The sequence below is a fragment of the Pteropus vampyrus genome, unplaced genomic scaffold, assembly GCF_000151845.1.
Source record: "Pteropus vampyrus isolate Shadow unplaced genomic scaffold, Pvam_2.0 Scaffold387, whole genome shotgun sequence".
NCBI lineage: Eukaryota > Metazoa > Chordata > Mammalia > Chiroptera > Pteropodidae > Pteropus > Pteropus vampyrus.
The window spans coordinates 3,509,473-3,536,007 of NW_011889168.1; the positions used below are offsets into that span (position 1 = coordinate 3,509,473).

A 26,535-nucleotide genomic window follows, 5' to 3' on the forward strand; every position below is an offset into this window, starting at 1 on the left:
GTAATTTTTTATTCTTATTTCCTAGAATGGCACTGTTCTTATCCATAAATTCAGGAAAAGTGCAGAGAACTAATGGAATTCTAAAACCAAAATTATCAAAGTTCTCAGAAACCTCTTGAACATCCGTGGCCCAGAGTTTTGCCATTTTCCTTGATGGTAATGAGATCTGTCCACTCTAGAATCCACAAGTTGTCTCCTTCTGAGTTAATAATGGGTTGCCCCACACATTTGGAAAGCACTTCCAATCCTAGACTCTACCCTATTACAAGCTAATATAACTAATTACCGCAGGGAACTCATACACTATCTCAAGCTTTATTACCAGCAGGTAAGTACAAGCTGCACTTTAAAAACACCCACCTAAGCTGCCTCTGCATAATCTCAAACCTGAAGGTTTGGTTTTCTGAAAAGGCATCAGAAAAACTGCCCTTGATCCTCCAAGGAAAAGACATCAGGTACTGGTAGCAACTGACACAGCAATACAACCCCAAGGTATTGATACTCAAGTTCATGTTTCCCAACTTAAAAGAAATACATCACTTTATCCTGACTACCCGACAGCCATTCCACTGGGACACAAAACAGGAAAACTTAGGACCCCTCCAGAAACTGCTGACTGCAGAAGTGGGCAGCTTCTGCCCAAGATTAATTTTCTGATTCTTCAGCAGCCTTTTCTTTCTCTTTACCACTCATCTCACCTATTATTATTCTTTACACTCTCCAGTAAACAACTAAAAGGCGTCCTGTGTCTTTTGACCCTCTATGACCTTCTCCCACTTAAGGAAAAAAGCAAAACATTCTGATAGGTTTTTCTCAGATCATAGCCACTGCTCTGAATTTAACTGTTTGCTGACAAAAATTTAATCATTTTTCCTTTAAACACTTTAAAAGGTACATTTCCTTTCATAGACCCCCTCTGGTTCTTAAGCTTCTCTCACATTAATCCCAAATTTTGGTCATATAAAAGTTGACGTCACATCAACAAAATGTTTCTACTGAAGTCATTACAATCCTATCAGCAAAACTCTGCCCATAAAGAATGGAACTAGTACTGGGGCTATGCCTGGCCACAATCATTTGTTCTCTTCATAGACGCTCCTCTGGGAACTGTTTAACTCCAGCCATGATATCTGCCCATTTCAAGGGACACATAATTAGCTCATGCAAATTGACATACACCCAATAGGGTCTGTGCCCCATTAAGATACTATTTCTTACGTGGACATCAGTCTTATAACCACCTGCCACACACTGATTTTTCCTGTATATTTGAGGTAATTGTTAGAGACTTTCAGATATTTAAAACTACCACCCCTCCCATGAAACATGTTTTCCTGAAAAGAAGAGGCAAGCACAGGTGAATTTGGTTAACTGCCAGGAAAGATAACTGACCATGTGACTCTGTGAGTCACAGTTTCCACAATGGTGAAACAAATCATCCAAAATCTGTTTCTGACACCTGGAGATCGCATCCCACTCTTTGTCCCACCAAGAAAGTGTCCTTCAGATTCTTTTTTTGTTTTTTTCTTTGTTGCTGATGGTTTGAGCTATTTGCCAAATTTATCCCAGTTGAATGTGTGGCTTTGGGAGTCTCCTCACTTTGTAGACTTGTGCTTTCCCATCTGTAGATGGAGACATGGGAGAGTAGCTGTCTTAATTATCTCCCAGGGTGAATGGGAAATAATCGAAGTCACGAGTGCCAGTTAGTTTAAGTTACTAACCTTAACCTTTGAGCTGACATTGCTCCAACCATTTCCTGCCTGCCTAGAGCCTTGTGCCTTTGCATATTGGTTTCTGGTTCATCCTCCTTAGTGAACTAAAGAGAATTAGAATGCCATGATGACTATGACTTGAGTATACTAAGGAGTTTTAGGATAGTGCAGATGGCTAGGAATGGGACACTAGATTGACAAATATAAATAATGACAAATATGTGGTGACAGAAAGAAATCTAACTATGGGAGGTGAGCACACAGTGTAAATATATATATGCCATACCGTTAAAATGTACAGCTGAAAATTATTGGATTTCATTAACCAATGTCACCATAAAAATAAATAAATAAATAATAAAAATAAAAAACAAATATAAATAATGAGGAATACTGACCTTGGATTCAATACATTCATTAAAATGCACAAATCTCAGGCATACCACTGATATTGGATATTTGACAGGACATATACCTATGCGACTCAAAGCTCCATCAGGGTACAGAACAGCTTCATCACCCCAGAAAATTCCCTTAACTCCCCTTCACAGTTAACCCCTGGCTCCCATTTCCCAGGGGCAATCACCATTCTGCTTACCTCTCTCCCTTGATTTTTAAAAATATTTTCAATTTGTGGGTTATTTAGAGAAAGTGCGGATGGTGAGGTGGCAGGATCAGGACTGCACTGAGGCTCTCAATGGAGAATGTGAAGCTGAGAGCTGCTTAGAATCATTTATTCTGTATGATATTTAAATCAAATCAAACCAAGCCTTTCCTCTCCCCCCACCAAAAATGTTTTTGCAAGAGTTGGCCTCCAGCCATCAGTCTCTTACACTAGCAAAAGAGAGGATTTGTTTAACTGCTTTGTTCTTTTCTTTCTAACCTGTTTGTTTGACTAGACTCTCGACCCAATCTCCCTGTCAAGCATTTTAACAATTATTTTGTTTAGGAAAGAAACTTTAGCTATCTGCCCAAACTCCAAAGCTTAGGTTCACTGGACTCTAAGCTTCGGCCCTACCTCCACACCCTGGTGGCTTTGCAGAATTCTTCCAGCTGCCAACGGAGGAGAGTGACAACATTGGGGCTTACCGGTCCCACCCCCCACCCCTAGCCGTGGTGTCCCCTCCCGCACCCACGCCCACGCCCCCTCCCGCTCGGATGCCTGACCTTTGAGCCAACTAGAAATTAACAGCCCAGCCTCCTTGCCCCCTCCCTGGAGAGCAAAAGTCTGGCGACAGCCGAGCAAAACCCGTTCAATCTGGTCTTCCAATCAGTGACTGCGGGAAAGACACCAACTGCCCTCCGCCTACCCGGGAATCCGCTCCCGGGACCTGACGGGCTCGACCTTCAGCCTCCCAGGGCCTCGCTGTCGCCTGAGGCCTCAGCAGCGCTACCAGCTAGCGCGGTGGCCCCTCGCCTGCACAGGTACATGGGTATAGTGGTCACCTGCTGCCGCGTCACTGCTGCCCCTTCACTGCTGCCCCGCCCCCCACGACTCTTCGGGCCGCGCTCTCCGGCGCCGGAGCCGAAGGGGAACGTTTGCCAGCCCCTGGCTTGCACGACGGAGCGAGGGTGGGTTAAAAGTAGCTATTGCAAAAGCCCCACGTCTGATCTTGAGCCTTATCTAGGACTGATAGCATGAAGGTCATTGGAGCTAGCGCCAATTTTGACCGGTCAATGAAGATTGCAAATGTATTGACTCTGGCAGTCGGTATTTGAGGACGATTTGAGCTGTGTGTTTTTTTAATGCAGTTTACTGAAGGAAATATGAAACCAAAGATTATTATTTTCCTTCTCCACCCGCACCCCCCCCCATCGTTAATTTGTCCATTCATGTGTGGGACCACTTACTTCAAAGCAGATAGATGCCAGGGAGAAGGATGAAGATTTGGGAGATTGTGCTCATCATCAGGGCAGAGTTTGGGAAAGAGAGAAGGCTCTTGAAAGTTGCCTGTTTTTCCTCTCCTACATGGGTTTCTTAGGTAATGTTTTTTTCTTTTCTGATAATTTTTCTTTTGCTTCTGCCTGTTTGCTGGTCATAGTCTCTGGTCTAAAGTCCAAGCATAGAATGCTCCTGCCTGTGGAGTTCAAGACTCCTTGCCAAATTGGCACAGTGCCTTCCTAGGCAGCAAGAAATAGCTAAGGGTCTGTCAGTTCCTACAAGAGTGCCCAGACAATGTCCTTTTCTCCACCCATTCTGTTGTCTGAAGGTGAAAATGGATGTTAGTTCTGATTTAGTGTATTATCACTGATGAACATATGTTTTTACAATGCAGAGTGGGAAGGCTCTGGCCTTTGAACAGTCAGAGAAGTGAATCAATATCAACCGATGGGGAAGGAAGCAAGAGAAGGTGATTTGCAGACTCCCAAAGGGGCCACCAATGAGGGAGCTGCCCGCCTCCTGACCGGCCTTGAGGGATGGGACACTGTCATAAAGAGCAGCCTTGTCTCTGGGCCGCTGGTACTCTGAGAGTCACCAGCGCCAAGGTGTGGATATTGGAGTCTTGCTTTTTTCCCCTATCTCTTTTTAAAAGATAACTTGAAAAAAAAAACTGGTAAGTTGATCAAAGATGTCTCTTGTTATTGCCTATCAGCTCTTCTTTTTCATCTCCTGCTACATTGCATATTTTGTTCTGATTCAGGTAAAGTGTGCCCAGCCTTTCTACTTCTAATGACGACTCAATCTGTATTGAGCTCTTACCAAGGTCTCAAGCCAGGTGTTGTGCTGAATTTGCTCCATGCAATTACATTTTATTTTGTCTCTGTCACCCTCAGTAGATCTCCCCCATGACAATGTCTTCCATTAAGATTGAGTGTGTCCTGCTGGAGAACTGCCGGTGTGGTGAGTCTCCAGTGTGGGAGGAAGCGTCCAATTCTCTGCTCTTCGTAGATATTCCTGCAAAAAAGGTTTGTCGGTGGGATTCGCTCAGCAAGCAAGTCCAGCGAGTGACCACAGGTAAGGACGAAAGCTGGGTTCAGATCCACCCAGCCAGCCATCTTTTCCCTGGGGAGAGACGGGACCATCTAAGGTGCCATCGCCTCAGGACCTTCTTGTTAAGTCTCTAAAACTTTTGGATTGTCATGCTGTCTGCATCCTCCCACTTTGACCCAGGAGTAAATTCTAAATGGTCAATACTTTCCTCTGCCTTTGCAAGTAAGGGATAACACTCCCCACTTTGTCCTGTTAATGAGGCATTGTAGGATCTTTCCTTAACATTTACAGATAACAGCATTGAAAGCTGGAGACCAGGTTTGTAGCACAGCAAAGATTATCTACTTAGGGTCAGACCAAGGGCTTAATTAAAAAAACAAACAAACAAACAGATACATCTCTTTTTCGAATGTGAAAAAAAAGAGCTTTTAGACTTCTAAAGCATCAACCAGGGCTATCTGTTCAGTGTACAAAATAGGATTCACAACAAGATTTCTGGTGCCTTTGAGTGTGATTCTGTTTATGGCCATGTGATTTCTAGATGAAGTGTTTATGACATTCTGTGGCCCAAAGGGGATGGGCTTGACTGATTAGCCATAGAGAACGAAGTTTTTTGTTGTCATTATTGTGTTCACGGGAAGAGATACCAAGAATTCCTGTAACATTGGGACCCTCTCTATTAACCCAGAACTGAGGACGTCAATCTTTTTTTTAATGAGAGAGAACAACTTTTTAATTCACTCAGGGGTAGGACATGGCTGGAGGCAAAGTGAGTGTGACCCTACCCCCAAACCATGGAAAAGGCTTGTGGTGTCAGCAGTAGCTTAGAAGGCTAACAGAAGTCTCAAGCCACAGGCTGGGATCCCTGATGAGACTGTGACCTTCCTAATAGTGTCCTGCACATTCCCTTCAACCTTCAATGGTTCAAATCAACTTTTGAGCAGGGCTTTTAACTGAAAGCTGCTCCCAGAGCACCCAGCACCTTGCACTAAGTAGGTGTTCAGGAAATGTTTTCAAAATAAATTCTGATAAATTTGTTTCCGGTGGCTGCTCACCATAGTAATTGATCTCTCCACTTAAAAAAAAAAAAAAAAAAAGAAGAAGTTTCCTTATACATAGAACATTAAATGAGGAAAACCTAAAATTTAAAAATACAGGGAGTACATGAGATCCTTCTCCCCAGCATATGTCATCAGCTTGACTCAAATAAATTCTTACAAAAATTCTCAAAAAAATTAAATGAAATGAAAATAAATAACAATAAAAATACTAAATATAGCAATACGGTGAAGATATGTGACTGTTTTATCACTGCAGTTACATTTCTATTACTTTTATCATGCCTTCTTCCAAAAAGGATTTGAGAAACAATTTTTAATTAAACAATTTTAAATTAAAGTTTAATTTCAACAAAATATTTTAATTAAATTAATTTTAATTCAGTTCAACAACAAATTAAATAAATATTTAATTTAACTTTTAAAGTTTTATTTAATTAAATAAATTTAATTTTTAATTAAGTAAGGTCCCTTAAAAAAGACAGTCCTGTATTGGAGAGAGAGAAAGATGTCACAAAACCTAGTTGGCGGAACTAAACAGAGTTTGTCTCTGAATTTTCTGGAGACCAGGCAAATTGAGTACTGCCTACTCTGTGACATCTGCTCTGTATGCCCAATGTGGTTTGATTTCTCTGCTTCTCGCACTAGACTGGGAGCTTCCAAAAGAGTTGACTTTCATTTAACCTTTTTGTCCCTGTTCTCCAGAACAGCACACAGAGTTCATTCCCAACAAATATACTAGGTTATGTAGGTTTCACTATTCAACAGAAAGAAGAGAGAGCACTCCCATTGTTGAAAGAGCTGGAATCCTCTTAGAGACGCCAGGTGGTATGATGGTCACAATGTGCTGCTGGGCCACTGGGCTGTTTGCTGCATTCTGACTGTGGCTTTTGCCTCTTGCAGATGCCTCAGTCAGCTCAGTGGTGCTCCGCCAGTCGGGAGGCTATGTCACCACAATTGGAACAAAGTTCTGTGCTTTGAACTGGGAAGATCAGTCAACCACTGTCCTGGCCACAGTAGATAAAGACAAGAAGAATAATCGATTCAATGATGGGAAGGTGGATCCTGCTGGGAGATACTTTGCTGGTATGATTTATCTTTAGCACCTACTTACTGAGCTTGGGAAAAAACAATATCACTTATAAAAGTTTCACTGCTTTAGTGGAAAAAGTGTTATTCATAATGGGTCTTGGGTTCTTTTATTATTATTTGAGTAACTTATGTCACTAAAAAAAAATCCCGTGAGAAAAACTTCATAGATATTCCTTTCAGTTTCTGTCTCTAACAGAGTCTAAAATTTGTATAGTATTTTTGTGGTTTAAATAAATTTTAAATACAGTTTTGTTGTTGATGTTTAAATTAGAAATAATTTCAAATTTACAGGAAAAAAGCAAGAATCATACAAACAACACCTGTATACCCTTTACCTGAATTTACCTATTGTCAACATTTTGTTCCACTTGCTCTCTCTATATATGTAAATATATCCTTCTCCAGAATCATTTGAAAGTAAGTTGCATATATCATGTGTCTTTACTCCTAAAATACTTCAGTGTAAATTTCCCAAGAAAAATGACGTATTTTTACATGACCACAGTACAATCATTACCTTAAAGAAGTTTAGTATTGATACAATAATTTTATCTGATGTACTATCTACATTCCAGCTTTGTCAATTGACCATTTGGTTATTTTTTTAATATCCTTTATAGCATTTTCTCCTCCAATACAGGATCCAGTCTGGGATCATGTATTGCATCTAGTTGTCATGTCTTTAATATTCTTTAATCTGGAACAGAACATAGCTTTTTTTTTATGACATTGACATTTTTAAAGAACATTATCCCACCCGACTCCCCCCTTTTTCAATAGAACATTCCTCATGTCCCTTATGTTTTTGTGTTTGTCTGATGTTTCCTTGTGGTTGGATTGATGCTATATATATTCATGGCTAGAATAGGTGATGTTCTGCCCTTCTCAGGATATTCTATCTGTGATATTAGTTTTGATCACCCAGTCAAGGTCTTCTCAGATTTCTCTACTGCATAGTTATTGTTTTTTAATTGCAATTTATAAGCATTTTATGGGATTTGTTCATTATCTATCGCTATATAACAAATCACTCTGAAATTTACTGGCTTAAAATAACAATAATTTATTATCTCACATCATTTCCGAAAGTCAGTGCGACTTAGCTAGATGGTTCTAGTTCAAAATTATGTCATGAAATTGCAGTCAAGCTGTCGGTGGGGGCTACAACTTCAAAAGAGACTAGAGCCTCTGAAGAGACCTAGAGGATCTGCTTCCAAGCTCACTCATGTGGGGATTGGCAGAAGACTTCAGTTCCTTACCATTTGAGCCTCTCCATAGAGCTGTTCAGGACATGTCTTCCCCCAGAGCTTGTAACGAGAGAGGGAGAGAGGGAGAGAAGGGGGGAGAGAGAGAGAGAGAGAGAAAGAGAGAGAGAGAGAGAGAGCCCAAAATGGAAGTTAATCTTATTATAACCAGTCTCAGAAGTGGTATAGTATCACTTCTGTCATGTGCTATTGCTCACACAGGCAATGGTGGAGGAAACTGTACAGGGGTGTAAATACTGGGAAGTAGGAATCATTAGGGGCCATCTTGGTGCTGGCTACAACATAGGAAGATACTTTAAGTCCAAGCAAATGTCTTGGTCCTCATCAAAATCTCTCACATTTTACATTTTTTGATGATTCTTTCTTGAACCAATCCTTACTGTGATAGTTGCAGAATGACTTATATACAGCTTTAAATGAATTTTAACTACAGTTTGAACTTAAATAATGCATTTCACACCTATTTCTCATTTACCTTTCATCATAACAACCCTTTAAGTTAACCAAAGTGATTCTAAATTCCTGCTGTTTTCATTTCCCCATACTGCCCTCTCCCCTTTTTTTTTTAATTTTAATTTTTATTCTTCAATTAGAGAAAACATCCAATATTATTTTATATTATCAGCCATGCTGTTTTGGTTCCATTCACTTTCAACATGGAAGGTAGATGAGATCTGAGCAGCTGGCTGTGGGTTATTCCCCATCTTCCTAAACTTGATACAACCACAGATCTAGTCCAGGACAAGTTGAAAGATTAAAGATGAGAATCCATTGGAAGCCCTTCTGCCAGTAATTTCTGCAGAATAAAGAAATGTGATTGGATACTTTACCTCCTATTGAAATTGATTTTCTCTCACCCTAGGGCTAGAAGTTTATAGTTCTGTGGCACTTTGTGAGACAAAATAAAGATGTCCTCAGAGGCCTGAGTTCTTAGGCTTGGGTCTCCAGTTCTGTGCCCTCAGTAGACCCCTTAAAATTGTAAGTGTCATTGTGAATATACATACTGGTTGTGTGTATCTGCCAGAAGCACCTGAGAACCTTTTTCTGGAGAGAGCTCATAGCTTTCAGCAGATGCTGATAGGTGTCCCTGACCAGAAAAGGGAGGCGTCATCTGATTGTCTAAATGGAGTCTCAAGATGGTAGGTAGTACCCTGGAGGTGTTACCACACCCAAGGTCTGACCTGTCTGTGCTCATTGCTGTATAATGATATGTAAACCAGGGCTCTAGGATGCTCATTTCCACTAAGGAAGCGCCTTTCCAAGCAGCAAGGGGTTCACCTTCATGTTTTAGGCATCTCTTTCTGTAAGGCAGATAGTGGGAAAGAATATTAATGAAATAAACCCAATTGCCCTATAGCAGGAAACTGCCACATGAGCATCTTTCTCGCCAGGAGGGAGAATTTACTCTGTCTTGCTTGCTATTCAGGCTTTCCAGTTTTCATCCATTTTCCTCTAACTCACTCTTCTTTCAGATGGAGCTTGGTAAAGTAAATGAGCTTTCCATTTTCTTCCTTACAGTCAAATTCTGCTCTATCCTCTGAGATCATACTGAAGTCTATGTGTGAATATCCTACATGCACTTGAGAAGAATATGTATTCTGCTCTTGTTGAGTGGAATGTTCTATAAATGTCACTTAGATACAGTTGATTGATGCTGATCAGTTCTTCTATTCCTTTGCTGATTATCTACTTGTACCGATTACTGAGGGATGCTGACACCTTCAGCTATTACAATGAATTTGTCTATTTCTCCTTTAAGTTCTGACTTTTGCTTTGCATATTTTGAAGTTCTGTTGTTAAGCACATACACATTTAGGATTACTGTGTCTCCTTAGTAAATTGACCATTTTCAATATGTAGTACCCCTATTAATCTCTAGTAATTTTCTTTGCTCTAAGTATATTTTGTCTGGTATTAGCATAGCCCTTTTTTTTGATATTAACATAGCTAATCAAAAGTTTTATTTTGATTAGTATTTGCATGGTATATCTTTTTCCATCCTTTTAATTTTAAGCTACCTATATCATTATATTTGAAGCGAGTTTCTTGTAGATGGCTTATAGCTGGATTTTTTAATTCCTTCTGACAATCTCTATCTTAATTGATGTGTTTAGAATAGACACATTTAATGTAATTATTGATATGCTTTGACTGAGATCTATCATTTTATTATTTGTTTTCTCTTCTTTCCCTCTATATTTTTTTGTTCATTTGTTTCCCCTTTCCTGCCTTCTTTTGGGTTATTTGAACACTTTTTAGAGTTCAATTTTTATTTATTATGATTTTTCACTATATCTCTTTAAATAGTTTTTTAAGGGTTGCTGAAAGGATTGCAAAGTATATAATTAACTTTTCACAGTCTATCTAGATCCAATATTTTACCACTTCCATTAGTAATCACCTCTTTATGCTATAGTTTTCTTTACATACATATGCTAAAAATCACATCAGAAAATGTAATTTTTGCTTTCAACCATCAGAAATATTTTAAAGAACTAAAGAGAAGAATAGTCTATTATATTTGCTCATGTATTTATTATTTCTATTGTTCTTCTTTCATTCCTTATGTTCCAAGCTTCCTTTTGGTATCATTTCCCTTCTGTCTGGAGAACTTCCTTTAGCAATTCTTTTAGAGCAGGTCTGCTGGCTATGAATCTCTTAGTTTTACTTCATATGAGAATAACTTTATTTCACTCTCATTTTTGAAGAATATTTTCAATTAATATAGAATTCTAGGTTGATGCTTTTTTCATACAGCAAATTAAAAATGTATCATTTCCTTCTGACCTTCATGGTTTCTCATGAAAAGTTGATGATCATTGAAATCATTATTCTCCTATATGTAGTATGTCATTTTTCTTTCACTGCTTTCAAGGATTTCTATTTGACTTTAGTTTTCAGAACTTTGATTACAATGTACCTGGGTATAGGTTTCTTTGGGCTTATCCTGTTTTGAGTTTGCTCAGCTTCTTGGATCTATAATTTTATGCTTTTCACCAAACTTAGGGAGTTTTGAGCCATTACTTCTTCAAATATTTTTTGGCCCTATATTCTGTCTCCTCTTCTCCAGGAATCCCATGACACATATGTTAGCCCTTTTGTTGTTGTTTCACAGGTCCCTAAAGCTCCATCCATTTAAAAAAAAATTTTTTTTTCTGTTGTTCAGATTGGATAATTTCTATTGATCTACCATCAGGTACACTGACTCTTTCCTCTGTCATCTCTTTTCTGTTATTGGGTCCGTCCAGCAAGGGTTTTTTTTTTTTCTTTTCTTTTTTTAGTTATTTTATTTTTCAGTTCTAAAATTTTCATTTGGTTATTCTTTATGTCTTCTACTTCTTTGCCAATATTTTCTTTTTTGAGTTTCGTTTCAAGACTGTTTACAATTGCTCACTTCAGCTTTTTTTAATAAGAATTGCTTTAGCCTTTGTTAAATAATTCCAACATCTGTGCCATCTTCTTTTCTGCGTCTGTTGCTTCTTTTCCTATACAAGTTGAGATTTCATGCTTCTTTGTGTTGCCAAGTAATTTTGGATAGTACCCTGGACATTCTGACTGTTATGTTTTGAGACCCTGGGTCTTGTTTAAATCCTATAGAGAATGTTTATATATTTGTTTTGGTAAGTTATCTGTATGTCTAGGTTCAGACCACAAGTTCCAACTTGCTTTCCATTAGGTGCCATTAGGATCCGTCCCACATGTGTGCCACTTGGTGGTCATTCTGAGACTTAGAATGAGTTCTACCCACTGCTATATTCTCAGTCTTTGGTATGCTAATCAGAATCCTATCCATGCATGTACAAATAGAAGATGAGCCCAGGAGATCATAGATAGCTTTATGGGGTTGCATTCCTGAGCAACATTCCTCTTCACTATCCACAGATACTTTCCAGTTTCCTGGAGCTCTCCTTTCATTACTCCAGTCAGAAACCACACATCTCTATGACTATGCTGCCCCCAAGGCCAAGTGGCAGGAGGACAAAAAAAGGCAGAACATAAAAGCAAGTGTTTGGCTCTGCCCTTTTGGAGCTGGTAGCTTCATTAAATGGAGAGGAATGTCCACTTCCCTCAGAGTTTTGATTCCTGTTGTTTCCTGTTGCTGGCCACTCTCTGCTGTTGCTACCCTTGCTGCAGAATTGCCTACAGACTGGTGCATGAGAGAATGGAGAAAAAAGAGTGAAAAATAACCAGATTTCTTCCACTCTCTTTGAATCTCAGGAGTTTTCTTTTCTGCTCCTTGAGCCAGATCTAAAGGGTTTCTCTTGGATCTCTGTCTATCTGCACCACAGTGCTCACTTCCAAGTTTCAAGCTGTATTGAGTTCAGGCTGGGGCATACTGGAGGGTAAAATGGAGAACTCACCACCAATTGGGTGATACTTCATATTCTGGTGTTGTTCCCTGAGCTGCCTAACATTTACTTTTCAGAGTTCTCAAATAGCTACACCATGCATTTTGTGTAGGTTATATAGTTGTTCTCAGTGGGAGAAAATGAGGTTGGTTTAGATGTACTTCTTATCTGGAACTAGAACCTCTCTATGTAGTTGGAATTTGCATTATAAGCAAGGTAGTTGTCATTTAAAAAATATAGAATCCAGATTAGGATTGTATAAATTCCTTGGTTTAATCATGGAAAGGAACTCTGGTGAGAAAACTCAGTGGTCTTTGGGATTTGTAGGCACCATGGCTGAGGAAACAGCCCCGGCAATTCTGGAGCGGCACCAAGGGTCCCTGTACTCCCTCTTTCCTGACCACCATGTGGAAAAGTACTTTGACCAGGTGGACATCTCCAACGGTTTAGATTGGTCCCTGGACCACAAAATCTTCTATTACATCGACAGCCTGTCCTACTCCGTGGACGCCTTTGACTATGAACTGCAGACAGGGAAGATCTGTATGTACTTTTTCATTATTTTTCTTAATACTGCTCATAGTTTTTTCATATGTATGTCACTAGTAAGCTTCCTCTCCCTCAACTCATGTGAAAAGGTCCTTATTTTGTCAAATTAGAGAGCTGTTGTTATTATCCCAGTGTAGTAATGATTACAGAGTTGACAAAGCTGCCAGTCAACACATGGCTCTCAGCACAACTAAATGTGGCCAGAGTTGGCATAATATGTATAGATCTTTAATCCTCTTTCTTGCCACCATCACTAGAAAGAGGCTCACTGTACGTTTTACCAGGAGGTACCTAAAGGCAAATAATATACAACAGAATGGGATAAAAGAACAGAAAATTAGAATTTTGGGTTGATATATCTTTTTTTTTTTTTTTACTTTAGTTAACTGTAGTTAAGTGTTCAGAGACAAATTTACAACCTTTCAAAATGGAAAAGTATAAAAAGCAGTTACAGACTGTTCGACTCTTATCAATGCCCTCTAAATGAGCCATAGTTGAAAATAGGGAAGTAATTATTGAGAATTTAGAAGGGAGTATTTGAAACTGTTTCATGAAAGGTGCCAATCCATAAAAATAAAACCAATAATAAAAATGGCTTAAAAAAATCACAAGACTCTTGTGTAAATGTAATCAGAGACAAAACATTCCAGTAGAGATGTTTTGCTTTAAATATATGTAATGCTCTTTTTATGAGTGTTTTTACCCATTTTACTTATCATCGTTTTAACATTTTTTCTACCATACCTCAACTCAGTTACTGTTGACCTGGATTTGATAGTGTAAAGTTCCTCTGGATTTTGATGTTTCTTTTTTGTATACTATGATTCTCCTCCGCTTTAAGGCCAGCCAGTTGGTTTCAGAATACCCCTCCTTTCAGAACGGAGCTATTCTAATGTTTAGTTTTAATAAGGTGATTTTGGAGCATTTAGTCAGGCAGAAACAGAACTCTTATATATTACTAGTTTTTGTGCATGAGTTGGTCACATGGAACTGTAAAGTTGCCTTCTAGATCATAGAGTTAATCAAAGTAAGCATTTTTGTAAGTAAAACATCAAAGGTCTAACCACAGACTGAAGTGTATCTAAGGTGGGCATGCAAGGCTTCAGTTTAGGTCAGTCTCAAAAAAATCTATTGGTATTTTACTAAGAATTTGCTTTCTTTTTTCTCTCCTCCTCTGGAAGCTTAGATAGACATGTCTGTACCCAAACTAAAGGGAATGACTCCACCCCAAATCATGTGGTAAAAGTCCTTTGTGCCCACAGACAAGACCTTGGATAAGCAGAAGTGATCAGTATTTATAATCAGCTTGATCGCTCATTGTTTGATGCTCACTATTGAGTGACCTGTTGTTTTGGTGTACTTGTGCGTGCATGTGCATGTGTGTGTGTGAGTGTGTGTTTTGTTTTGTTTTGTTTTTAACCATAGGCAACCGCAGAAGTGTTTACAGGCTGGAAAAAGAAGAACAAATCCCAGATGGAATGTGTATTGATGCTGATGGGAAACTCTGGGTGGCCTGTTACAATGGAGGAAGAGTGATTCGTTTAGATCCTGAGACAGGTAGGCCCACAACACAATGGAAAATCCCTGCCATATCTTGAAAACACCAGACACTAGGGACTGGAGACATTTCATTACTAATAAAGTTAGACAGCAATATATTCAAAGGTCTCAATTAAATTATTTTGGAAATAAAGGCCAAAGATATGGCCCCAAATTTATAGTCAGTACTTCTTTTCCTGTGGAGGTAAGTCTTTTTGCTCAAAATAAATAAATTGTCAGGGAAGGTAGGTTAAATACATGATCACAATCTGACCTCCACCACTCTCTCTGAACTTCCCTATTACTCTGCAAGAGGTCCTGAAAGCTTTCTCAGGTTGGAAATTTGCTAGAAGTAGACTTTAAATAAAATATGTGGTGCTCTAGGGAAAAGACTTCAAACTGTGAAGTTGCCTGTTGATAAAACAACCTCATGCTGCTTTGGAGGGAAAGATTACTCTGAAATGTATGTGACCTGTGCCCGGGATGGAATTGACCCTGAGGGGCTTATTCGACAACCTAAAGCTGGTGGAATTTTCAAGGTGATCTTGCTATTTCTTTTCTTTTACGGGTGAAGTGGGAGATCCTTTGTTAAGTAACTAAGTGACCCGTGCTTTTTCCTACTTCCAAAACTTAATTCTATTTAACATTTTAAGCTCATCATGCTACACTTAAAAACAGTTTATTTAGATTTTTCTAAACTGGAAGTTATCTGAAGTCCAGGACAATATGTTTAGCCTCCTTTGTACAGTACTTTAATTTTTTTTTTTTTTTTGCTTCAGTAGCGTTTGCTGAAATTCTATAAATCATTAGAATGGGCTTAGGAAAACAGTAATTGAAACATGTTTATAAGATTAGTTGATTGTCTGATGTCACAAGAATATTTTCAGGTTCTTAACTTTTTTGCAATAAAGCAAACACCAATGAAAATTATAGACCTTCTGAGCTAAAAAGAAATGTAGAAATCATCTGGCTCAAACCCCTTTTTTAACAGCTGGGAAGATGATAGAAATAAATTCAGTTTTAAATCCATGTTAGTTGCAAATGTTTGCCATTTGGATTATTATCTGTGTGAATAATCGGATTAGACCATAAGTACTTAATCAAGCAATTCCTTTTTGTGATAGGAAATAAAACAAGAATAATAGGTGGCTAAGTACATAAGATGAATCATAAAAATGCTTTTGAAAAATACTCATGAATTACCTTTTATCACAGTTTCTCTCTTTCCTTTTTTTTTTGTAAACAGATAACTGGCCTGGGGGTCAAAGGAATTCCTCCTTATCCTTATGCAGGATAAGTCACAGGCCTTTTTTGCTACTAGAAGAAACTTTGAAGGCAACTAGAAAATTCTGAAGCTGATATTTCAATCCACTTACAAAAAAATTGAGGCAATAATATTATAACAGGGTTCAATGTTTATTTACAATTTTTAAAAGGTAGAGGTTTTTAACAAGGGGTGACAGGTGGGTTTGATAACACACTATAAGGCCTTCTGCAAAGGTACTATAGAAGGTCAAGAATTGTTCAACTGTCAACCAGCCTCTTGATTCTTTGCAAATTACTGGTGGAAGTGGGGAGAAGAAAGGGATTGTATCTGTTCTTTAATCTATATTCCATACTTATTATACCTAAAGCTTCAAAAAACTAATAAATAGTAATCTGGTAATGACATTGTGATTAGGTTCCTTTTTATTTTCATCATAATCTTATAAAATATGCTACAACACTAACCTAATACTTTCATATTACTCTTTCTATATATTATTTTACAAATTAAAATATTGCTAGAGGATAAGAATTAAATACTTTGGCAAAATCCATGGTTCCAAATTCCACCCAATGGATGCAAAAGTAATATATCACTTTGGAAAGAATATTTTTTAAAAATAGCTTTATTGAGTTATAATTGACCTATGCATATTTAAAGTATACAATTTGATACATTTGGCATAATGTATATGTCATATACATTATAACATATATGTATAAAGACATGTGTTTATGTATATACATACATTAATGAAAACATCACCATAATCAAGATAATAAATTTATTTACTATCTCAAGACTTTCCCTGTATCCTTTAGTAATCCTTTCCTTTGGTCCCTCTATATGCCTGCCCTCATCCCTAGGAAACCACTGATCTGGTATCTATCATGATAAATCAGCCTTTAGAATTGGCTAGCATGATTTCTGTTTTATATGTTCTTTTTGAAATTGTTTTAGCTGTTATAGTTCCTTTGACTTTCTATATAAATTTTAGAATAGGCTTGACTATATCTAGAAAAAACCTGCTGCAATTTTAATTGGAATTGCTTTAAATCTGTAGAATAATTTAGAGAGACTTGGTATCTTTATTGAGTCTTATAATCCATGAAAACAGCATGTCTTTCCAATTATTTGATTTCTTTTTTTTTCCAATTGTAGTTGGTATACATTCTTCAATTTCTTTCATCAGTATTTTGTAGGTTTCAGCATACAGATCTTGTACACATTTTGATAGATTTATATCCAAGCATTTCACTTTTTGGAGCTATTGTAGATATTATTTTTAAAGTTTTTGTTTCCAATTGTTCATTGCTCATTTATGAAAGTATGTTTGGTGTTTGTAAGTTGACCTTGTATCTGATGACTTTGCTAAACTCACTTAATAGTTAATAGTTCTAAGAGTATTTCTGTAGCTTCTCTGGGATTCTTTGGTTATAGAATCACATCTTCTGTGAATAAAGACAGTTTTATTTCTTCCTTTCCAATACGCATATTTTTATTTCTTTTTCTTGCCTTATTGCACTGACCAAGACTGTCAGAACTATGTTGAAAAGAAATAGAAGAGTGGGAATCCTTGCTTTGTTTCCCAATCTTAGGAGAAAAGCATGCAGTCTTTCTTCATTAAACATGATATAAGCTGTAGGATTTGTCTTTTTGTTTGATTGTTTTTTTTTTTTTTGGTAGATGCCCTTCTTTAGGTTGAGAAAGTTCTCCTCTAGTCTAATGTGCTGAGAGTTTCGTATTATTAGTATTGTTTGGTATGTATTTTATCAAATGCTTTTTCTGCATTTATTGATATGATCATGTAGTTTTTCTTCTTTAAACGTTACTATAATAGATTTTTTTGCATTAGCAAGATAAACCACCCTTGGTGGTAGTGTATTACTCTTTTTAAAAATTGCTGGATTCAATCTTTTAATATTTTGTTGAGAATTTTTGCATCTGTGTTTATCAAAGATATTGGTCTCTAGTTTTCTTTATTTTTACTGTCTTAGTCTGCTGTTGATATCAGGGTAATATGAGTTAGGAAGTATTCCCTCCTTTTCTATTCTCTGGAAAAGACTGTGTATATTTATTATTATTCATTCTTTAAATATTTGAAAAAATTCACCAGTGAAACCATTTGTAACTGGATATTTCTTTTTCAGAAAGTTTTTAAACTTTCCTTAGTAATTATGAGGTTACTCAGGTTATATATTTACAGTCTACTTTGTCCAGTTTTCTTTTGGTTCCTGTTTGCATGGCATATATTTTTCCATCCTCTTACTTTTACAGTACTTATTATATCTGAAGTGAGTTTCTTCTTTTAATTCAGTCTTCTTTTTTTAAAAGCGCTAAATCTCAGGACACCCCCAAATTGGGATGACTAGTTATCTTATACACCCTGCATATTTGATCTCATGAATTTTTTTTTAACTTCACACACACACACACACGCCTTTGGCAATCAAGGGAGTTCAGAGAGCAGCAGGGCTGGAATGGGAAGTACCCAAGGCTCCAAGGAAGATATAGACTATCAGGAGACTAGGGATGATCTGAAGCACAGAATAAGGCACCTTCACCCCACTCCTTCCACTACAGCTGGCTAGCCATCTTACCCAGTCACTTCCATGTAGTAAGAATGGTGGAATGGCTGAGGAGCTCCAAGGACCAAGATAGAGTATTCTGAGGACTCTGAGGAGGAAATCCCCTGGAATTTCAGGTGACCCAGGCCCCCAGAGTGGCTCCGCTACTCTCTCCAGCACCCCTGGACCCAGAACCTCAACTAGTGGGATCCAGGTTCTAGCCTCCTTCCCTGGTGGTGGAAGCCTCTTGCCTGACAAATATTAAACCCCCTGCACTACCTGAGTCTTTTCTAGCCAATTTTCCAAATGGTATTTAGTCAACCAAACTTCTAAAAAGACATCTGCTTGACAGCAAATCAAGACATCTGGTCAACCTTCTGAACCTAGACTTAAGGTCAACCCCCAAATCAGAACATCTTGTCAAGCCATGAAGCAGGCCATCTGGTCAATATGACTTACCAAAAGCACTCTGCCATTATCCCTGAAAGTCTCTGCACATTTCTTGCTGAGCATGCAAGAACGCAAGACCCTGACCACTCTACATAGGCCATTTTTCAGAGTTGTGTTTTTAGCAAGCTTCCTTGAGAAATGAGATAATATTTCCTTCCAGACAAGAAGCAGGCTTGTTACTGCTCATTAGAAGAGCAATCAATCCCTCACATCAGTATTCCTCTCCTAACACAACCCACTATGTGTACAGGCATGCATCTAGGCCCACCTGTATTACCTCCTTGGAGAACCAGCTCAATGTCTTGCTGACACTCTGGCTACTGCTTTTGCTGTGAATAGTAAAGTCCTTTATCTCTGACCCAAGAGTCTCTTGTCTTCTGTTTGCATCCATGAAATGGGATAGCTTGTTATATTACAAATATGGTAAAATCACAGACCCTTTACACTTCTGGACATTGACCTGTACCCATCAGACACTAAGTCCAAGGTCCTTAGGTCAGCCACTAACACCAGACTCCTTGTATCAAGCACTAAATCCTATCTTTCCTTCTGCCAAATCCCAACTCCCAACCTATGCAGCCAACCACTACCTCCCCATTCACCCTCAAGAGGCTAACTCCACATTAATAGCCCTAGAACCTACCTCCTACTTTTTGCTTCAGAGACTAAGTTCCAACCTCTCCCTCAAGAGACTGTCTTGACATCCTCTGCCAGAAATCAAGTTGAGACCTCTGCCTTAAAAGAATAAATCCTAACTTGTGCTATGAGCAACTAGGTTCCCCAATTCCCCCTCCAAAGGCCAAGTCCCAATTTCAGCTTCAGAATCTAAGTCCTCATTTAGCCCTGAAATGAAGTCTCCAATTTTCACTGCAGATGCTAAGTCCCAACTTTTACAAGTAGTCACCAAAGCTGTCCAGTCACCTGACCTCAACAGAGCATTTCATGATATCATTTCTCAATATCGTTTCTCATGCAGAGGAGAAAGGAGTGGAGAGAGATAGGCAGAGGTCGACCCTGGAGCCTTCCACAGAGGGTACAGAGTCTTTTTAGAAATGATCCTAGGGAAACCAGGGACAATAAGCAACCCTGAGCAGGACCTTCCAACCCTCTGTGGCTGGTTGGTTTTTAGATAGTGACCCGGGCACCTGGAAGCCCCATTTCTTGGGTACAGGAGGTTGAAGAGCAGTGAAACTGATGTGGGATGACCTCAGGAGCAAACAACAAGGGTGCAGAGGCCTTTTAGGAAGGGCCCACTGGAGAAAAGGGATGAACCCAAATGCCAGCACATGCTACCCCAACAGTTGGCTAGATACACAGACTAAACCTGGGCACTCATCTTTTGTGCAGGAGAGGAAAGAGATAATGAGAATGGCACAAGTCATCTTCAAGGTTCTCCCTGGTGAATGCAATGACCTTTCAGGAGGGGCACTACAGGACCTGGAGAGATCCAAAGCCCCAGGTGACCCCCTCTTTGTATCTAGCTGGTCTTCCAATAACTAACAGGGATCTATGACCCAGTTTATCATAAGGGAGAGGTTGAAGAGCAGTGGAATCCCATGGGATGACCCCAGGGGCCAAGGTAAAGGGTGAACAAATCTTTCAGAGGAAACTTCCATAGAATGGGGACTTTTGGAAACTTCATCTAAGCTCCACTCTCTTTAGCCAGGTAGCCACTTGACATTGTCATTCTGATGACATGGTCTGGAAGGTTGATTGATTTATTCAGCTTGACTCTGGAATCTGGATTGACTTGCTTGGCTCCTGTGGGTCTCCACACAGGGTGCAGAGGACTTTTAGGTCACTTTGAGGCACCTAGCTCTTTGGAGACTTCCACAGAGGATAGGCTTGCTGGGCCCTGGGTTCCCACTCTGTGACCAGAAGGACCAGCACCAGAAGCCTCTGGGGCCTCTGCAGAGGGTATAGAGGCCTTTTGGAGGAATGCCCTGACATTCAGGGTTGGTCCCTACCTCCAGACCAAACTTGTCCAACTGCAGGAGATTAATCATGCTACTGCAACCTAGTGGCCTCTTGCCTTGGTTATCAGCTGGGAGAAATCAGATAGCGTCTGGAATGACTGGATGAGCCCCTACGGGTCTCTGCAGTGGAAGAAGAAGTCTTTTAGGTAGAATTTTAGCAGACAGAAGCCATATGAAACCCAACACTGTGCTTCCAACCTGCAGATAGCTAACTGTCTAATACAGTCTTTGTTGTTCTCTGATCCCCAATCTTAACCTGGAGAGGTCAAGAAGAAGCAGGATCATCAGCATCGGGAGCACCTAGGGACCTATGCAGAGGATGCAGAGGTGAAGGACATCTCTGGGAATTCCATGGAGGCTAACACAGAGTGTTCAGAGACTTTTTAAAAGAGGTCTACTGTGGAACTGGAGTGATCCCAATCCCCAATTGTAGCCAGCTAGCTAACCAACCTCAAGTAAGGAACTTCCTGGCCCTGTTTCTAACCCATACCTAACCCTGACCCTGAAATCAAACAATTGAACACTGAACTCAACCTAAACTTAACCCTAACACTGATTCTGACCATGAACTCAAACTTCACATTAATCATAACCCTAAACCTGCTTTAATTTTTTTCAGCTTTATTGAAATATAATAGGCAATTAGTTGCTCATATTTACATTGTACAATTCAGTGAGATTTTTTCAATTATAGTTGGCATACAATAATATATTAGTTTCAGTTGTACAGTTGTACAGTGATTAGAGATCTATATAACTCACAAAGTGATCCTGCTAAATCTAGAACCCCTCTTCCTCCTTACATATTTATTACATTAACTATTTTCCTTATACTACACTTTATACCTCTATGTCTATTTTGTAACTATCTATTTGTACTTCTTAATCCCTTTGCCCTTTTCACTATCCCCCACAACCCCGCTTCCATCTAGTAGCCCTCAAAATATTCTCTGTATCTATCTATGAGTTTATTTCTGTTTTTGTTGTTCTTTAGATTCCACATATATGTGAATTCATGTGATATTTATCTTTCTCTATCTGACTTATTTTATTTAGAGCAATACTCTCTAGGTCCATCAAGGCAATATCTTTTTCCATCTCCTTCCTTTTAGTCTGTGTGTATCTTTTAATCTGAAGTGAGTCTCCTGTAGGCAGCATATGTAGGGGTCTTATCTTCTTATCCATTCAGCCACTCTATCTTTTGGTTGAAGCACTTAATTCTTTTCCATTTGAGGTGCTTGTTGATAGGAATGTAGTTATTATCATTCTTTATTCTTGTTTTTGATACATGTTTTTTCTTCTTAAAGAAGTCCCTACAACATTTCCTATAATACTGGCTTGGTGTTGATAAATTCCTTTAGCTTATTTTTGTCTGGGAAGCTCTTTATCTGTCCTTTTACTCTAAATGATAGCTTTGCCCTTCTGTCCCACACAGTTTCTTTTGAGAAATCAGCTGCCAGTCTTATGGGTGCTCCCTTGTAAGTAACTAACTGCTTTTCTCTTGCTGCTTTTAAGATTCTCTCTTTGTATTTAACCTTTGACATTCTAATTATAATGTGTCTTGGTGTGGGTCTCTTTGTGTTCATCTTTTTTGGGACTCTTTTTTGAGCTTCCTGGATTTGTATGTCTATTTCCTTCACCAGGTGAGGGAAGTTTTTCATCATTATTTCTTCAAATAGTTCTTCAACATCTTGTTTTCCCTCAAGTACCCCAATGACATGGATATTTTTGCATTTAATAGTGTCCCATAGGCTCCTTAAATTATTATTATACTCTTGGCTTCTTTTTTCTTGCCATTCTGATTGAGTGTCCTTAGCTTCCCCATCCTCAGTATTGGTGGCTCGATCCTCTTCTTTATCCACTCTGTTGATTCCCTCTAATATACTCTTCATCTCAGATAATGTATTCTTCATTTTTGACTGGTTTGCTTTTATAATTTCCATTTTTATGTGTTATATCTCTTTATTAAAGTTCTCACTGAATTCATCTACTCTTCCTCTAAATTCATTGAGCATCTTTATAATCAGAGTTTTGAACTCTGAATCTGTTAGATTGCTAGACTCCATTATATCTGGATCTCTGTTCTGTTCTCTCATATGGTTTCTGCTTTTTTGTCTTCCCATTTTAGCTGCCTTTCTGTGTCTGTTTCTATGTACTAAGCAAAGCTCCTAAGTCTCATGGTCTTATTAGCGTGGCTTTGTGCAGTAGGTATCCAGTGGCACAGTCCTGAGAGGGGTTAAGCTCCAGGCCAAGGTTAGCCCCAGCCTGTGCCCCTCCAGGGCCACCTGTTAAGATTCAGCAAGCAATCCCCAGATGCTGTGCTTATAGTTGCCTCAAGAGGCCATGCCAGAAACTGAGGCCTGCTGCCACCAGTGTGAGTCTTGGTGCTGCTCAGCAAGGAGTACCAGACTCGTCGAGGATACAACTGGATGTGGCTTTGGTGGAGCCACAAGTTGAGGGAGGCAGAGTTTCAGGGAATCTCTGGGCAGAGCAACCTCTGTTATCCAGTTTGATGACATCTCCACTATGACAGCACTGAGTCCACACACTGAGAGGGGGAAGGGCTCCACAGAGGAACAATGGATACCGCCAGCACTTCTACCTGGGAGAGGCCCTTGCCTCCAGCCCTTATTCCGACAACTCAGTGTCCCCATGTAAGTCTCTAGTGCCCCCCTGCCCCATGTAGCCGACCAGGTGCTGGTGCATCACTGGGAAAGTCCACTCACAGTCACGGCCCCTTTAAGAGCCATCCGCAGCTTCTGGCTGCTGCTGCCACAGCCTCTGTCCTACTTAGCCATTCAGGACTGGGCAGCCTCATGTCTTCACCCGCTCCTACCTTCTACCATTGCAGGTTCTCTCCCTAGTTGTAGTGCTTCTGTTCATTTAGATCCCAGGCAACTTTACGTGCTGTTTCCTCCTTGTTTCTGTCACAACTTTGATTTGGTCACAAGAGGGATGAACAAAGTCTCTATTATCTACCCCATTCTTCCTTTCCTCCCACCCTAAACCTGCTTTTAAACCCGACTAGAACTCCTAACCCTAAAGCTAACCATAAACTAAATCCTAAACATTACCTGGCCATGACCCTCAATCTGACCCTAAACTCCTAACTTAACCCTAAATTTAATCTTTACCCTAAACATATCTCTAACCATCAACCTGACCATGACTTAAACCTAACCAGAACACTGACCATCACCTAGAACCTAACTCTACATCTACCCCCAAACCTGACCCTGATATTAATACTAAATATAACACTAATCCTGACCCCGACAATAAACTTGAGTCATCCTGACACTAATTCTGAAATTGACACTCACTCTAACTCTAACCACAAACCTGACCCTAATCTTAATCATGAAATTAACTTTCTTTAACTCTGACCCTTACCTTTATCCTAAAAGTAACCATAACCCTGACACTAATATTATCCGTAAACCTAACCCTAATGCTGACTTTGTTAGGAAAATGTATTATTCTGACCTTGTTTTTACATATACTGTTTATAATAAGACTTGCTCTAGTTATCCATAAGAAGTTACTTTTAAGAAGAATGTATTATTTTAATATTGTTTTCGCTGAACTTGTCTTCACAAATACTGCTGAGTTTCATCTAAATTTGCTCTAACTCACAATAAGAAGTTATTTTGGAGGAGAGCGTGTGATTCTGGGCACATGTTTACTTTTACTATTTAGATTAATCTAAATTTGCTCTAACTTTCAAGGATTGGTTTCTTTGGCAAAGAATGTGAGGTTCTGAGCTTGTTTTAAAACATACTGCTTCTCTTCATTTAGGTTTGCCCTAACTTGGATTGAGAAATTAATTCTGAGAAGTTTGTGTTATCTAAGCTTGTTTTCATTCATAATGTTTAATTCTAAGTTGCACTAAATCGCCATAGGCAATTATTTTTTAGAAATATGTGCGATTTGGTGATTTTGTACATATACAGCTTAGTTTCATCTTTGTTTACTCTAGCCATCCATAAGATATTACTTTCGAGAAAAATTTGTGATTCCGACTATGTTTTAAAATAAAACTCTTAGTTTCACCTAGATTTACTTTAACTCACCTTAAGAAGTTTAGGGAAATTGTGTGATTCTAAGTTATTTGCACACAAATGGCTTAGTTTCACTAGATTTATTCTATCTGGTATTGAGAAGTTACTCTGAAGAAGAGTGTGTGATTCTGTGTTTCTTTTCATATAAAGTACTTAGTTTCATTTAGATTTGTATTAATCTAATTAAGATTTTTAAAAACTATCAACAAAATAAAGCGGCAACTATCCGAGTGGGAGAAGATATTTGCAAATGACACCTCTGATAAGGACCTAATATCCAAAATATATAAAGAACTCATATAATTCAATAACGACAACAAAAAAAAATGGTCCAATCAAAAAATGGGCAGAGGACCTGAACAGACACTTCTCCCAAGAAGACATACAAATGGCCAACAGATATATGAAAAGATGCTCAACTTCACTAGCTATTAGGTAAATGCAAATCAAAACCACAATGCGATACCATCTCACACCTGTTAGAATGGCTATTATCAACAGGACAAGTAATAACAAGTGTTGGATAGGTTGTGGGAGAAAAGGAACCCTCGTACACTGCTGGTGGGAATGTAAATTGGTACAGCCACTATGGAAAACAGTATGGAGTTTCCTCAAAAAAATGAAGAATTGAATTACCATATGATCCAGCAATCCCTCTTCTGGGTATTTACCCAAAAATCCTGAAAACGTTTATCCACAAAGATATTTGCACCCTGATGTTCATTGCAGCATTATTAATGGTGGATAGGACATGGAAATAACCGAAGTGTCTTTTGATATATAAAGATAGATAGATAGGATAAAAAAAAGATGTGGTACATATATACAATGGAATATTACTCAGCCATAAGATGAAATATTGCCATTTGCCACAGCATGGATGGATCTTGAGAATATCATGTTAGGCGAAATAAGTCAGAATAAGTTGAAAACCATAGGACTTCATTCATATGTGAGATATAAAACTGAAAGCAACAAACAAACATAACAGAGACTTATTATAGGCACAGACAGTGGATTCATGGTTACCAGAAGGAAGGGGTGAAGGTAGATAGGGGTAAAGGGGGGTCAAATATATGGTGATGGAAAGAAATTAGACTTTGGGTGGGGGAACACACAATGCAATATACAGATGATGTAGTATTGAATTGTACATTTGAAACCAATATGATTTTATTAATCAATGTCACCTCAATAATTTTAATTAAAAAAAAATTTCTAGGGCCCAAGTTATTTGAAAGTAACTTGCTTAGTCTTATCTAGATTTCTTCTAAGTCATATTGAGAGGTTTATTGGAGAAAAATGTATGATTCTGGTTCTGCTTCCATCAAAGGTGAACAGGGACAGAGTTACTCTCCCACCTGAAACAACCAAAGAAACATGACAAAATGAATGAAACAACAGATTTTAAGCAGTGAACAGGAAGCAACCAAGAACTACGAGATGGTAAACAGATGAAGTGAGTACTTATGATCCTTAGCGCCTTGAGAAAGCCATCACTAACCATCAGGGTAATGCAGATCAAAACCACAATACCGTCTTACACCTGTTAGAACAGCTATTATCAAAAAGACAAGAAATAAGTGTTGGCAAGGATATGGAGAAAAGGGAACACTGTTCACTCTTGGTGGGAATGTAAACTAGAACAGCCACTATGGAAAACAGTATGGAGGTTCCTTAAAAAATTAAAAATAGAACTACTATATGTTCCAGCAATC

The 26,535-nt window shown here is 38.7% G+C and overlaps 1 protein-coding gene across 2 annotated transcripts; it reads left to right on the top strand.

The window, feature by feature from the left end:
- Positions 1–4,496: 4,496 nt before the first annotated feature.
- On the top strand, positions 4,497–16,165 carry RGN (regucalcin). Of its 2 annotated transcripts, XM_011380050.1 has the most exons (6): positions 4,497–4,668; positions 6,606–6,788; positions 12,736–12,951; positions 14,383–14,514; positions 14,881–15,035; positions 15,743–16,165. In XM_011380050.1, the coding sequence occupies exons 1-6, from the start codon at positions 4,500–4,502 to the stop codon at positions 15,791–15,793; spliced, it is 906 nt and encodes a 301-aa protein (XP_011378352.1). In that variant the 5' UTR covers positions 4,497–4,499; the 3' UTR covers positions 15,794–16,165. The 2 variants fall into 2 exon arrangements, with proteins under 2 accessions (XP_011378352.1, XP_011378353.1); XM_011380051.2 differs by lacking the exon at positions 12,736–12,951 and having other exon boundaries at positions 4,506–4,668; positions 15,743–15,841.
- Positions 16,166–26,535: the final 10,370 nt, after the last annotated feature.

Coding starts and splice junctions, on each gene's coding strand:
- RGN (XM_011380050.1), top strand. CDS start 4,500: ATGACAATGTCTTCCATTAAGATTGAGTGTGTCCTGCTGGAGAACTGC. Junction 12,952..14,382: donor ACTGCAGACAGGGAAGATCT/GTATGTACTTTT, acceptor TTTTAACCATAG/GCAACCGCAGAAGTGTTTAC. Junction 15,036..15,742: donor AAGCTGGTGGAATTTTCAAG/GTGATCTTGCTA, acceptor TTTTGTAAACAG/ATAACTGGCCTGGGGGTCAA.